Source organism: Astatotilapia calliptera, chromosome 17 (genome assembly GCF_964374335.1).
Source record: "Astatotilapia calliptera chromosome 17, fAstCal68.1, whole genome shotgun sequence".
NCBI classification, from domain to species: Eukaryota; Metazoa; Chordata; class Actinopteri; order Cichliformes; family Cichlidae; genus Astatotilapia; species Astatotilapia calliptera.
The window spans coordinates 20,139,580-20,155,390 of record NC_137438.1 but is presented as its reverse complement, the minus strand read 5'-3'; the positions used below and the strand labels follow the sequence as shown (position 1 = coordinate 20,155,390).

General features: G+C 37.6%; 1 protein-coding gene across 2 annotated transcripts in view; it reads right to left on the bottom strand.

Annotated features, from left to right (window-relative positions):
- LOC113008852 (leucine-rich repeat-containing G-protein coupled receptor 5) overlaps window positions 1-15,811 on the bottom strand; it is a 52,625-nt gene that overhangs the window by 28,807 nt on the left and 8,007 nt on the right. For both annotated transcript variants that reach the window (XM_026146687.2, XM_026146686.2), the window contains exons 2-4: window positions 9,036-9,107; window positions 7,047-7,118; window positions 4,814-4,885 (exon numbers count right to left, since the gene is read on the bottom strand). In XM_026146687.2, coding sequence (XP_026002472.2) covers window positions 4,814-4,885; window positions 7,047-7,118; window positions 9,036-9,107 — 216 coding nt within the window. The remainder of the gene's footprint in view (window positions 1-4,813; window positions 4,886-7,046; window positions 7,119-9,035; window positions 9,108-15,811) is intronic.

The following is a 15,811-nucleotide window of genomic DNA, read 5'->3' as shown; positions in this document are numbered from 1 at the left end:
CTCTATGTTTAGAGACTCAAAATGCAAAACTGAAGGCTTCACTTCACTGTCTGTTCAAGAGGAACATTAGAAATCAAGTGTTTGACCAGCAGCAAAGGAATGATCGGCAGGCTGCTCAAGCACCACTCAACCAGCCTCTCGGCTCTCAGGTCAAATGAAGGTATTTTAATGACCACACTTATTACTCATGTGATTGTGTGGATTTTGTGAGTCGGACAAAGGCATAGCTCTCAAAAAGCAGGAAAATTAAAACAATAAGCCTTAATAAGTGAGTGACTGAACATTTGTTAGGCAGTGGTATTAAACAATGCAAAGACGCAAAAATAATTGCTTAATTATTTGAACTGAAGCATTTAAAGGTCCATTTTAATTTGTTTGTGTCTTGTTTATGTGTTAATTAACTTCTATACACATGTTACAGCATCAAAACATTTTTTTCAGTCTTACCACCCTGTTTGATTTTTAACTGTGTTGCTCAAAGAGAGGTTGTTAGGTAGAGCTGGATCAGGTGACCCTGAACCCTCTCTTAGTTACGCTGCAATAGACACTGACCACTTCTTCTTCACTCATCTGTTTTCACTCTTCATGAGTTTATACACCACTGTTTAATCATTACCTAATTCATTTTAAATTCTGGCTCTCTTTCACAGTGTGTCTTTTGTTCTGTTTCCTTCCCCTCACCCCAGCTGGTTGCAGATGGCTGCTCCTTCTTAAGCATTGTTCTGTAAGAGATTTCTTCCTGTTAAAAGGGAGTTTTGCCTTCTCACTGTTGCCAAGTGCTTGCTCATAAACTGAGTCATCTGATTGTTGGGGTTTCCTCTTTACACAACAATTTAGGGGCTGAGGCAACATTTGTTGTGTTTAGCACTATATAAATACAACTTATTTGAATATTATAATACATAAATACTTGGTATAGCTTTTCCTGTTTTTTATAATATGAATAAAATCTGATAGACAGTGTTTTAATATTTCCCAATATGGAACATTTTACCTTTAACACCTGTTGATTTGTGCTCTGAATCAGGGAAGTTTGATTCAGATATAGATGTTGCATATAGGATAAATGATAATTCTGCTAATGCTACATGCTCAGATTAAACTCAGTGATTGACTGATTGGGTGTGGGGATATTTGAGATATTGGCACAGAGATGTCTAAGGGTCTGGTCTTAATTTACTAATTGACCAGTTTAATATTAATTTTAAAAAGTTACTGAATATCATTCAGTTCCCTTTTACTGACTTTTGCTGTCTTGAGTTCAGGCAGAAAACTCACAGCTCTTTTGCAGGCTGTGCAACATAAACATGCAAGATCTGTAGATATAAAGAGAGAGCTGACTGTATGTTCATCCTAACAGTAGTTCCTCTGTTCACATGGAGAGAGAAGAGAAGGATGGGACTTCACATAATTGTCCATTAGATAAATGAGAGAGACCTTAGACCAAAAGAAAGACTCAGACGTCTCCATTCTTATACCCTTATCTCCCCCCCCCCCCCAAACACACACACACACACACACACACACACACACACACACACACACACACACACACACACACACACACACAACGAGAGAGAGGTACAGTTTCAGTATAATTACTGTGTGTTATCAGGCTCAGAGAACACACTCGCTGCACTACATACATTAATATACTGAGCCGTGTGTGTGAGACAGATTCCTTTCCACCAAAGAGTAAAATGAAACGAAGGGATTAGTGCAGCGCTCCCTTTTTTGCGCTACAGACCGGTTTATACCTTTAAGCTGTCGCGGATAAATACAACAAAATGAAACCAGTACTGGTAGCAAAAAAAAGAAGATTTATTCATCACCAGTGTTGGTCAAGTTAATTGAAAAAGGTTATCAGTAACTAATCACTGATTACTTCCCCCAAAAAGTAATCCTGTTACTTTACTGATTACTTATTTTCAAAAGTAATTAATTGTTAGTTACTTAGTTACTTTTTAAAAACACGATTTACAACCTGAATAGGTAATAAAGAAATCATTCAGCCCAATTCTACTTTTACTGCATAATCCATCATATAAAATGTAATCAAATGGAAAGGTCCCTTTTTAAAACTTGTTTTATTAGTTTTAATCTTTTAACTTTATGCATCAAGCAAAAATTCAATTATATGCAACATTCTCTGACTGGAAGAAATTTGTTTAACATTTAAACCTATTTTCTGTACATCCCAGCACATAAAATAAAATATTTTTTTGTGTTTACACTCAGTCTTTCAAATAGATGCAAGTAAAACACAGCAGAAAATATCAAAGACTCAGTGGTCCTGTTGCTCTATTTTCACCTGTATAGCAGGCAGAGGATTACCCTGGTGCAGATGTGCCGCAGCAGTCAGTGGAAGAATCTGCGAGTTTGTCTATGAATTTCACATTCCGTCGTAGCGCACTCGGTGCTTGCTTGGAAGTTAAGGGTTTTTTCGCTGTAAAAATAAGTTTTCTTCCCACGCAGTGAACAGCGGACGCTAATGTTTTTGTCACTTTTTACAGAATCAAACTCAAAGTAAGGTCAGTACTTCCACGCTTTAAACACTGCACGCTCATACTCTCTCCCGCACTCGATATATGATCCATTGTTTATCTGCACACAGCTGTTTCCACGAATGTCGTACTCGCTTACGTCATTGTCACTCTTGCAAAAAAATCACAGTTTTAGTAATGCAGTAACGCGGCGTGCTTACGGGAAAGTAACAGTAATCTAATTACCTTTTTTTGCAATAGTAATCCCTTACATTACTTGAAAAAAGTAATCGGATTACAGTAACACGTTACGCGTTACTGCCCATCTCTTTTCATAACACATTCAAAGACCCAGGGAAACCGAGTTAACCCTTCAAACCCTGACCTAATTTACCCTTTAAACCAGGGGAAGACAACTCCAGGCCTTATGAGCAGATGTCCTGCAGGCTAAAGGCTACGTTCACACTGCAGGCGAAAGCGCATCAAATCCGATTTTTTTGACCCTATGCGACCCATATCCGATAATGGTATGACAGTGTGAACGGCACAAATCCGATATTTTCACATCCGATCTGGGTCACTTTCGTATGTGGTACTGAATTCGATACATATCCGATGTTTCAGAAAGCGACTGCTGTGTGAATGGTCATGTCGCATTAAATCCGTCTTTTACGTCACTGACACAAGACAGACGCCAATTATCAGCGCCGGAGAAGACATCGCGAACGCTTCCTGGCCATCCAGTGTAGATGTCAGTGAAACTGTTGGGAAGACAACGTTGGAGAAACGTGAACATTTTATTTGTTCTGTATAATCTGCAGATTCTGACAGAAATCTGCAACTATCCTTTGAAGCACTGCTCCTCTAAAACAGCAATAAGGATAATTATTAGGTTATTTACATTATTATGTAAATAACAAAATAACTTAAAGCAAAAATTGGGAAACGTAAAGTCGGAAGTCTTTATATTAACGGTCATCAGTCAAACAATATTGTTTGCTCAGGGTATAAACGGAGTTCGTTGTGTGTGACGTCTTCTTTTGCGCATGCGGGCCGCTTTGAGCGTTCACACTAGAGCGCGTTTGCTGTCGCATTTTATTTATAGTGTGAACGAGCAGACAAAAAAATCGGATTTGATCAAAAAATCGGAATTGAGCATTAAGACCTGCAATGTGAACGTAGCCTTAGATGTGTCCTTGATCTAACACAGCTGATTCAAATGGCTAAATTACCTCCGCAACATGTCTTGAAGTTCCCCAGAGGCCTGGTAATGAACTACTCATTTGATTCAGGTGTGTTGACCCAGGGTGAGATCTAAAACCAGCAGGACACCGGCCCTCGGGGCCTGGAGTTGCCCATCCTTGCTGAAAATGCTAACCGTCACCCGTGATGGGTTAGGGTTTAAAGGGTTAACAACAAAAACGATAAAAAAATAACAATTAAAACAGATAAAAACTCTGAAAACTCAACTCTCGCGGCCCGGTACCAAACGACTTGGGTTGAGGACCGCTGGATTAGTGTGTCTATATGTGTATTATTCATTTTTTGTAGGAAAATTAAGCCATTTTAATATCGCATGGACTTATTATTGGTTATTGGTAACTTTATTGTCCCTAACGGGAAATTGATTTGCAGTATGTCCGTACAAACAAACAAACAGACAACCAACACATCACATACACACTCCAAAATAATATAATATAATATAATATAATATAATATAATATAATATAATATAATATAATATAATATAATATAATATAAGCCTGAGAAAACAACCTAGATTTTTCATCAAAAAAGTACAATGTGCAATGGCAACAACACTTATGGTTTAGTGTTATTAACTATGATAATAGCAGTAGGTACAAAAGACAATCTATGTCTCTTTGTCTTCACTGCAGGCACTTTATAACGACGACCTGATGGAAGCAGTTGAAAATCATTAAAGAGAGGATGATCTGAGCACAACAGGACAGAGGTTGCCTTCCTCAGCACATAAAAACATATGTGCTGAGGAATATGTTAAAACCATGTTTTAACAAATGTTCCCATAAGATACATCAATAGCACAAAGACAGAGGGTATAGTTTAACTTGGGGTTAAAGTTAGGTTAAAGGTATAGTTATATTAAGCATAGATGCAAAATTAGGTTTACATAAGACAAATGATTATAGCACACAAAGGAATTTAAGAGAAACTAAAATAATACACAGTATTAATAAAAGCTAAAATGTGTGGTCAGTAAAATGGCATGGTATATATATATAAAGTAAGAATTAACATAATATAATACACGAAACTAAAAAAACCCAAAGTGAAATGTGACTCACAGTGACTGCAGGTTGTGCAGGTTGTTGAAGGCTTCAGCAGGAACAGATCTCAACTGGTTGTTTTGAAGCATCCTGTAAAAACGCAATCAAAACTTTAACAAAAAGTGTTAAACGCAACAAAACAACACAAAGATGGTTTACAAGGACCACATTTTGGGAAATACTAGAGTCGCATGTATATCTACAGGATAATCAGAAGCCAGTAATCTTAGCATAAAGTCTGGAAATTAAGGAAATAGATTAAAAGTGGTGAATAACTATTTTTATACTTGTCTGTGTTGTGTTGTGATTTTTAAAAAAATATTTTAGTTTATAATATTGGTTTGTTAAAGGATATATCCTCCTTTTCTTCAAGACATGTTTGTATATTAAGTAATAAATCAGACTTCATAGATAAACATACCTGGGTGTCATCTGCATAGCAAACAAACATGTATTCTGTGTTATCTAAAATATTGTCTATGCCTTTCAAAACTGCAGCTTTCACTGCCAATGCTCCTGGTTGCAGAGTGACTAAAAATAGACTGCTTACTCTGTTTTGGCCTGTATATGCTTGCATATTTTTTTTTATGTTGATAGGTTATGTTCTTTTAGATCAAAACCCATTAAGTGCAACAATAAACATGATGTTAATGAAATGAAAAAGTATTTAAAGTATACTATATACTAAGTAAAGTATTAAAAAAGTTTAATACCAGATAAATATCTGTAAAGTACCAAATAATTCTATGAATACAAAGATGTTTATACTTAATAGTAATATTGACATGTTGTGTTGGCTTCAATACAAGACTCAAATATATTTTGAGGCTCCCTACAGATTTTGGGGACAAAATAATTAGCTCAAAATGGCTCTTTAGATTGTAGAAGTTACTGGCCCATGAAAATATAATAGGCCCTAGTGCACAACCCTGTGGAACTCCATTTATTACAGAATTTGTTTTGTAAATCTTTTAGAAGTTTCTGTGTTACCTGGAAACTTATTTTCTTGCTTTCTTTCTGTGTTGGTCAATCCCAATTATTTTATGAAGTCTAACAATAAAACAAAAAATGTGAAACGTCCATTCATAAAACACAGCCAGCTGTGGCTCAGGAGGAAGAGCGGGTCTCTCTCAATCAGAAGGTGAGATGTTTAATCTCTAGTTACTTCAGCCAGCATGTCAAAGTCTTTTTGGACAAGATATCGACCCCTGAGTTGTCCCTGATTAATCCGTGTGAGTGGGTGTGTCAAGGTGCATAGGCATAAAAAAACAATTGCATGAATGTGTATGATATTGGGTGAATGAGGCTTGTAATTAAAAAGCCCTTTGTGTGTTCAGTTTGAGTAGAAAAATGCTTTACCAAATACCAAGTTTCAAGACTAATAATGTGTATGATTGTAGCTTTTAGAAATATTATAAAGACAGTACTATAAAGTGCTGCAATAACAGGAGTTCAACAGTCCCAATGTTTACAGATCAATAAAATAGAAAATTAACTGACCCAGAAATGAACAGAGAGAAGAATGAAAGACAACAGAATAATGTGTTGGTACGAGCGAATGTGTAAAATGTAAACAGGGAACAGAAGTGTTGTTCCAAACTGCAGAAACTGTGCACTAAACCGAGACACACATGAAATCTTCAAAGTGTCTCTGTGAATGATTAGCACCAGTAAACATACCACACAATATTCCAGTGTTTGTGTGCGTGCTTGTGTGTGTGTGTGTCCGGGGGGTAGGAGGTGGGTGAGGGTTGTGGAGAGGGTGGGGTTGAGTTGCTATCTTTCTGAGGACCCTTATCAGTTTTAAACAATCGTAATCTGTTAGATCGCACCTTTATCACTGATGCTTTATGCACCCCGATGTAAACCGTATACAGCTCTTATCTTACTCCAGTCCCATTTATCTTTGAACATGTGTGAAGTCTCCAGTGAAGTTTCACTGCTTGCACAATGACAATAAAGCTCTCTGATGCATCTTGGCCAATCTTTACAAATTCAAAGGACGTTTAAAGGTCAAGATCAAGTTTGAAGGAACAGATCTTAATACAGGTAGAGAATAGCCCAGTAAAAATAGCCCAGCAGAGACAGTATAATGGGATTAAACAGTCTAGGTTAAACACCAAAAACCAATAAATGTTTTTTTTTTAGTGTTTAACCAGGATGTTCTTTTAGGAACATATTCACATAACAATCATAAAATGTGTATGTTTGCTGAGGCATCATGCCAGTGAGGAAATATGTGTGAACTTACAGCACTTTGAGGTTGTAGAGGCCAGTGAACGCTCCTCTGGGGATGAAGGTCAGATCATTTCCCGCCAAACGCCTGAGACACAGAGAGAGAGAGATTATAAGCATTACTGACTTCAGATCATTTTTGGCCAAATTAGCATAAAAATGAACTAAACGAGGGATGTGTTTACAAATGGAAAATATTTTTTAATGTTTCTATGAGGAGTCCAAAGTGAATGTTTTTTGTGTACAGCCATGAATATCTTTTACACAGGGTGACCCCAAAGCACCATGTCAGCCTATAAACAGCCTCCAAATATGAAAATGAAACATGTACCAGTATGAGAAAAGGTGTCCTCTTCAGTGTTCCAAGTAAACTTCAGATGAAGTGCCACCATCACCTTTCAGCGTGTCCACCCCCATCAGAGATGGGCCAACCAATCAAAGCTGCTGCATTCATGCTAACAAAGTGTCTCAAAAAGAGGGCTTTTACTATTCTTTTACACTTTGGCAGTGGGTCCTTAGTGCTTTTGGTGCTTGCTGTTGTAGGTGGAGGCATTTACAAAGGAGTATTAGACATTAAGAACATTGTTTTAAGATAAATTATTATTGTTCATGTTGAGAATAAAGTGGGAATACGGAGGTTAAAATTGTTTCAAGTCAAACAGCTGCCACGGCTGCTATACTCTCTACAAAATACCATTTCAACTTTAATCTCAAAATTTTGGATTTATTCTCAAAATGAATAATAATAATGAAAAAAAAAATCCTTTTCATTCCTAATGTAGAACTCATACTCCGCTGTGGGTATTTCCTCAATTATGAGCCTGTTGTTTGTTGTTTTACTTCTTCAGACGGGACGTCAGAACACAGTCCAGGTGAGGATGTTAACAGCAAATCCTTGAGCTTGCAGGGTTTACTGCAACCAACATTTATCTTAATATTTTGAAACGTTTCCGAGTTTAATGCAAAAATATGACATCTTATATGCTGAATATGACAGCATCTTATCTCATCTTTAGAAGATGCCATTCCTAAGCAATTAAAATTTAGAGCTGCTTGGATACAGTCTGCAAGATGAACTGATGAATTTGTTTCCAAAAACTCACAAGTTTAGCTTTAAGACTCGCACTCGCATCTTTTAGACAAGTTGACAGTCAGACATCAGGTGTGTTTGGGGATCCGTGTTTCCAGCACACACGGTGCTTTCATTTCAAACCAACAGCAAAACACTGACCCACAGTGGGTCCTGTAGGTCTGTATGTTTTTCAGGGGCCACACAAAGTTCAGCCAGTCTGCCTACACCCAGCATGCATCTGTGCGGTGTCCTATCGCCGCAGTGACGTTTCTCACGCTGCGGTGACAAATATCACACACACACACAGACACATACAGCTGGCAGCAGAGCATAACAGCAGTCAGAGTCATGTTCAGGTCCCTGTGAGGTCAGCCTCGCTGTCTCTCGGCTCCCCAGCTTTAAGGAAATGTTCGTACAGGACGTGGCGGCTGCTAGGTGAGGAGAGATGGGATTACATATCATCTCCTCACAGATACATGAGCTCAACGCCCGCTCAGACACCCTCACTTTCATCCATCTCAGTCCATCGCCCACCAACAAGAGTTCGTAAGATATCTGATCATGTGTGGAGACTTGAAGGATGATAAAGAAGAAAACATATACAAGGTGTGGAGAGGAGATTCTGAGAACAGGTTCTTAAAAGCTACAAGCCTGGTTTAAGTTAGCCTGATTGTTGGTTCAAGGTCATCTTTTCGTGCACCTCTGGACCATTTTTAGAGAGGCTTCTACTTTTAGAGCAGCTATTAGCGGTGTCATCGTGTCACCTTGCACTTGTACCTCTGTGATATATGCTGAATCTTCTCCATTGTTTCGAAATGGCAAGACTTCTTCTGAGTCTACACTGACTTCAAGTAAGTCTTCAGGAAATAAGTACAGGTTGTGTAAAGGCCCTCTGAAATGATGAAAACATGACCATGTGTTTGTGTGACTCACAGCTCCTCCAGGAAGTGCAGGTTGGACAGAGCTCCGCTGGATAACACAGTCAGATTATTCATACTGAGATCACTGCAGAGACACAGAGAGAGAGAGAGAGACTGTTAGTGTCGCTCTATCTTTAGCTTTAGTCAGTCACATCTGACCTTTTGGCTCAGACGTGACTGACACACCTGGATTTGTAAGTACAGAAACAAAACAGAGCATAAACTAATAAAAAGTCATCCAATACATATTAATGAATCAGTGTTGACTGTAAAAATAATGACACACATTGAAAATAAACAGAATTATTTAGACTTATGAATTATTAAAGAACCACAGAGACCTGTTTATGCTCAGACACAGGAACCATTCAACAGCCTTCGCACGTAAAAACATTTAGTCTGACAACCTCTGGGAGCCCCGTTACGCATATATTTCCACATTTGTGAAGACCCCTCATGCTGAACCCAAACTAATGTCCCGCTGTTAATGTAGGGGAGCCAATCAGAAAAATGATGGCTTTAATAGGAAGCACTAAAACAAATCGCTTCAGACAGAAGATCTGAACTGAAGGGCTGCACGAAGGCCCAGTATAAGATTAAAAAGGATTATTTTGCAATTTCAATCACACAAATCCAGTCTAGCAGAGTTCAGGGTAAAAACGAGGTGGACATGAGTGTAGCGGTTTCCTATGCACAGAGTTAGACATACAAGCACATAAACACACCCATGCAGGACTTCCCGCCTCTTTTAAGGCCGGTGAAAGGAATGAGTCAACACACACCTGAGTGAGAAACAAGACAGGAGTAGAAATTACTGGAAACACTGAAAGCAGGAGAGCCGGAGGAAAGAAAGGAGCAGGTTTCCCTCCTTCACGCTTGCTCACAGTGACCTCAGCCAAACTCAAACACTTTTATCTTCCATGTTCCTTCACGTTATCTTAGCTCAAGAACTTTGAATCACTAGTGCAGCTCTGATTTGTACACAGATCTGTGTTGTTTCCCACTAAAAAAGACTCACAGAAATCTACAGTAATGGTCTCTGTATTCTGATCTTCAGATTTATGCGCTGCAGTTAAATAAACACTCTCAGACAAAGCTTTAGTCCAACCGCTTGCTAGCTGCTTTAACTCGTGTTTGCTAAAGCTATTTTGTTAAGTTAATATCAATAACTTTTAATCTCTTGACGCGTGATGAATAACCCAGGTAAGGAAATCCAAGGAGGTTGATTCAGTTCACCTGAACACAAATTTCAGTGGGAGAAACACTTCATCCCTCATCCAAGCAACTTTCAGCCTGAGCCTGGAGAAGTGACTTCAGACTTTAATGAAGATGTAGTTTTAGACTTTAATTAAATTTAAATTGGCGAGTCAAAATATTTCACCCACACACAGATGTTATGAAGTCTTAATTAAAGTTTTTGTCCAAACACCAATACCATAAAACAAGCCTCCAGTAAAAGTATTTTCTTTGAGTGAAATGGACCTGAAAATAAAATAAATGAATAAATAAACAAACACAAAGGCTGATAAAAAAAAACATTTGGGGCATTCTGAAAGAGAAAAGCTACCGCATAAAGTGGAAAATCATCCATTAAGTTACAAAATAATTGTAAACAGATGAAAACTGAACACAGAAAAATAAATTACAATTAAATTAAAGATTTTTTACAAAGAGCAGCAAATGACTACAAGTGAAACAATCTGATTATAAGGACACAGCGCATTCACAGAATTACCAAAAAGAAACAAACAAACAACCGAAAAAAAACCCCACACACTACATCACTATCATAACCCACGCATACACACCTGTGCATCCACACACCTCAACACTATGTCAGGAATGTGATCTCATCTGTTTACTAGCAAGGCTGCAGAAACAGAAAAAAAATCATCAGCATGTTGGTTAATTTTTTATTCATTAATTTTTTTGCTCGACAATTCACGTTTGGGGCGCTGTCGTGAATATTTTTGGAACTTTTATGGCTCCACGGCTCAAAAGCAAAGTCAAAACAAGCCGACATCGGTGCTTGTGATTGGCTGCAGGGACACCGTTTGTTGTATGTTGTGTTTGTGTGCAGCCATGACGTTCTTCCTCCTTTCTTTTCTTCTCTTATCTGAACCGTCTATTTTCTGCTCTCTGATAACTATCGGCAGGTAGCGTCTTTCCAGGAGGGCTCGGGTCTGAAAGGAAGCCGAGACAGACTGTCTCTGTCTTTAACACACACACACACACAGAGAGAGAGGGTGTGTCTGCAGGTTGAATACACCGGTTGTTAAGGAACTTTCTCAACACTCCATAAAACCTGTTAATGTGTGTCCACAGGTAGTCTGGTCGCACAGACAGACACACACAGAGCGCCTCTGTTTAGCTTTATTTTAGCAGAATGCTCCTTTACTCTTGAGCAGACTAACGCCGTTATGGCTGATTGGCTTTTACTGCCGCTCACAAAAACACCAGCACATTTCATTCACTCATTCATTCATAAAGATAAATATGTAGTCGTGTAGGCTGCGTGTGAGCGTGCTTCAACACACCGGGCTGTTCATTAGTCAGGCGGAGGCCTCTGCATGCGCCCACATACAGAACATTAACATAAACAGAAATCGCTGTATGTGTTTCTTTATGATTGCAAATGTGATTTTACTTAAAGCTGCTTATTTCCAGCTTTAAATGTTTTTAATACTTGGGCTCTATTAGAGCAGCTTTGTATGATTCATATTTCAAAATAATCCTTTTTCATCTTATAATGAGCCTTGATTTTAGTCCCTCAGCTCATCCACTGTCTGAAAGAAGCAGTTTTACTGCCATTTGTTCACTTGTTAGGACAACTTATTCTGATTGGCTCCTTCTCACAAACAAGAGGTTTGAACAGCAGCTGGGTGTGGCTTCTGTGCTTCGATAGCTAGAGGTGTGTGTAGAGCTAGAAGTGGGTGTGCAAGTGACTCACTTTTGGAGCCTCAAGTGGACATTAGAGGAACTGCGAGTTTTGGGACTTCCACATTTGGCTGTATTTTTTGGTCTCGGAGGTTCCTGATCATTAGAGTATTCGGAAGCCTTTTGGTTCACAGGGTTACATTTAAAGATATGCTTAATAGGAACATCTACTGCAACAAACAAGTTAAAGCAGATTGGAATCTGAAGATATGAATGAGTTAAAAAGGTTTTTACTTAATACAAAAGTTCAACTTTAAGAATAGTACATTTTTAGAACAGTTTTTTACTTTCATGAATCTCCATATTATCAAACAGTAAGGTCTCTCCCCTGTAACATTAGCTGCTGGATCACCATTAGCTCTTGGCACAGACATGGAGCACCATATGCTGTCGTATTATGTTATCACATCAGCACCATCCTAAGGATCTCTGGAGGGTCACTACATGTTTAGCGCAACATGACACTGACCATCAGTGGAGATCAAGTCTGGAGCATGAAAAAGAAAAAGCTGTTAATGAAAATTACTTGATAAGTTTATTAGTTTGGTAACTTTTGGTTTGTTTTTTCTTGTTTAAAGAAAATTGCAACAAAACACAAAACCATCAGTTCATAACAATCATTGTCACCTTTACATATCTTTCCTCGAACACCTGCTCTCCTCGGCTCGGTTTTTAGGGTTTTCCATTACGTGGTAGTACCTGGTACCAGGTACTTTTTTTGGGCAGGCTTCCAAGCAAGCTGAGTCAAGCCAAAACTGTGACATCAACACAACACATGACAAAAATTTGCCAGGGAGTAACATCACTAGATGAGTCATGAGAGCTACACGCAAACCAACAGTGCGGTCTAATGTCGAGAAACAGACGCTTACCACCAGTTTAGCAGTCAGTGTACAATCGCCCTGATCTCCTCGATTGTTGTGTTTGTGTTTATGTTGCACAAAAATGATGTAACGGGACTTTTGCGTTGCTATAGCACCAGCTCGTACAGCTCATACATTGAGTTGGTACTCAATTGTGATGGCAAACTTGAACTAAACCGAGTAGTCTTGTAGACGCTCGAGGAAAAGAGGAATTACTGCTGTGTTGTTGCTGTGCGTGCCGTCACTGATGTTGTCGTTGTTGTTGTGACTGTACTGTACATGAATGAATCTGCATGTGTGTAAGATTCCTATTGAAAGTGAAGAAGGTTTTCAGATGAAGAGATAGTTGCACAATGATATAGTTTTAGTCTTGCTTGTTTGTTCCAGAGGGTGTGCTGACACTGCACCTCAGCCTACAGACTCACACAGCAAACATTATGTTTTCTTTTTAATTGACTCTTTCCTCTCCACACTGAGAGAAAACCCACGGAACAGCACCCACCGCCTCACCAGTTCAATCATTTCTACCCTTTATTATTGTAATTATCTAATACACCATCAAAGAAAAATGTTCCACTCAGAGTAACAGCAAGAAAAGCAGCATATTTACAGGTGGAATCATTTATTTAGAAAGCACTGATGACCGAGGTCCAGAGGCTGTTTTCACTGCCACACAGATTCGAAATCGAAAGAAAGTTGACTGAAAGCAGCAGACAGACAACAGTGTGTCCTATGTTTTGATTTCCTTCACGGAATACACACCCAACCACACACACACACACACACACACACACACGCACGCACGCACGCACACACACACGACTTTGCAATGAAGATGAGATGATGATGACAATGGGAGTAGGTATTGTTGTGCTTTAACAATAAGTAAACATCCAGCACTGATTAGCATGCTGACAGTATAAACATACACAGGAACTACAAACTGTGTTTGTTGTCTGACTGAAGGCCAGAGCTTTTATTTTGAAATTGCCAAGTTTCCTGTGCACTCTGACTCAATGTTTCTGTCAAATACCGGAAACAAAGTTATTATGGAATTTATAACAAAAACAACAATGATATTATTATCATCATTGTTGTTTTATACTACTACTACTACTACTACTACTACTACTACTAATATTAATAATAATAATAATAATAATAATAATTACATTTAAAATAGTTAAAAAGGGTGAAATATTTTACAAATAAATTCAAAATTAAGTATATCTAGAAATTAGACTTAAGAAATTAAATACTGTTTTTTATATCTGTATATATTTTTATATGTTTTATTGCAAAATATATACAAAATTATGTTTATTTCATGGATAATAGAACAAAAAGAAACAAATTTAAAGAGATTTATGAAAAGTTTTAATGTTTTTGCTGCAAAAAAAAAGATTTATGTTCTGATTGAAGATATTTTGCATATACAATGTAAAATTATGCCAATCTGCCTTTAAACCTGCTCGTTTTTACAAAAATAAAGTTACATCTTGTACATTTCTATAACAATAAGTTCCTAAAAAAAATTTTTTTATTTTATGTTTTTTAAAGCACATCTTATTTTTCTAAATAGGGGAGGGGTTTTCTAAATGTTTGAGATGAAAGTATTTTTAATATAAACAAAAAACATGTTTTACCATTATTTTTTTTCTTTTTGTTTAAATATTTTATTTAATTTGTATTTCATTGCTGTCTTATAACTGGAGAGCACTTTAGCACTGTGGTGTTTGCTCTGCTCTATAAATAGAGTTGAATTGGATTTGATTGGATTGATTAACCCTTTAAGACCTACCATAGAATCAAGTCCGCCAGAGCTTATATTATATTTTTACATGCTGTGGAGCCATTTTTGGGAGCATTTCAAGTTGCTATACATCAATACAACCATTATAGCCCAGATTTTAATAATATGTATCCATTAAGTGCATAGTAATTACATAAATTGCAAAAAAGTGCAATAAACTACAAAAAAATTGAAAATCGTTTTTGATTTTTTAACATATATTTGTAGTTAGAGAAATTTAAGAGGCTTATCCCTCAAAACTGTAAATACAAAAAAGTTGCACAAAATAGTTTCCCACCACAGGAAATTTATTTTGAGTGTCTTCATAGTTTTATTTTTGAAATACACCAATTTTTATATACTGCAGGAAAAACGAAAATAAATATTATAGTGCAAATTTGCAAAATAACAGCATATGCATCAAAATAAACTATTTCCAGCAGTGCAATATGAGTCCTAAGCACCACAGAAACGACACAGAAAGTCATAAAGTCAAAGATAAGTTTTAAAAAGACCAGTATAGGCCCTGAGGCCCTGATCGCAAAAAAGACTACATTTCTGCGAAAATGACGTCACTTCCGGTTTCGGGCAGGTAATGGCGGAAATGCAAAAGTTCGCGCTGACGTCTATTCCAACGTAGGAAGTGTTATGAACAGCTGATCGGATCGGTAAAGCGTGTTTCTGGAATATTATGTTTTTGTTCCTGCAAGCGGTTTTTATGCAGTTTTTGCAAAGCTTTATGTGGAAGGAAACTGTGACCTAGGACAAGTTGATGGCATAAGATGTAAGTACAACTCCTCCGGTTTCATATGCAAAAAAATTTTTTGCGCTAGCTTATGTGGTTGCAGTGCTACTGGGATTTAAAAATAGTTACGCAAAACAGAGCGTGCCCGCTCCGATCGGCTCTAAAGGTTTAATAAAGATTTAATAACTGCAGGGTTTTTGGGGCAATAAAGTGCATGAAGTCAAGAATTTAAGGAAAATGTTGACTTACTCTGAAATATTTTGAAGATAAATTGTAATACTTTATGAACTTCCCAGAAACTCTTTCAGGATCTTTGACTTTTTCTGGACCTTGAAGTACAGCAAACTGTTGATACTGTAAATTTAAAGTACCGGATCAAAACTTTTCCAAAAGATCTTTAAGGCAGACGCTTGAATATTTTCTGAGTTGTTTTTTTTCTGGAGGAGAAAGAG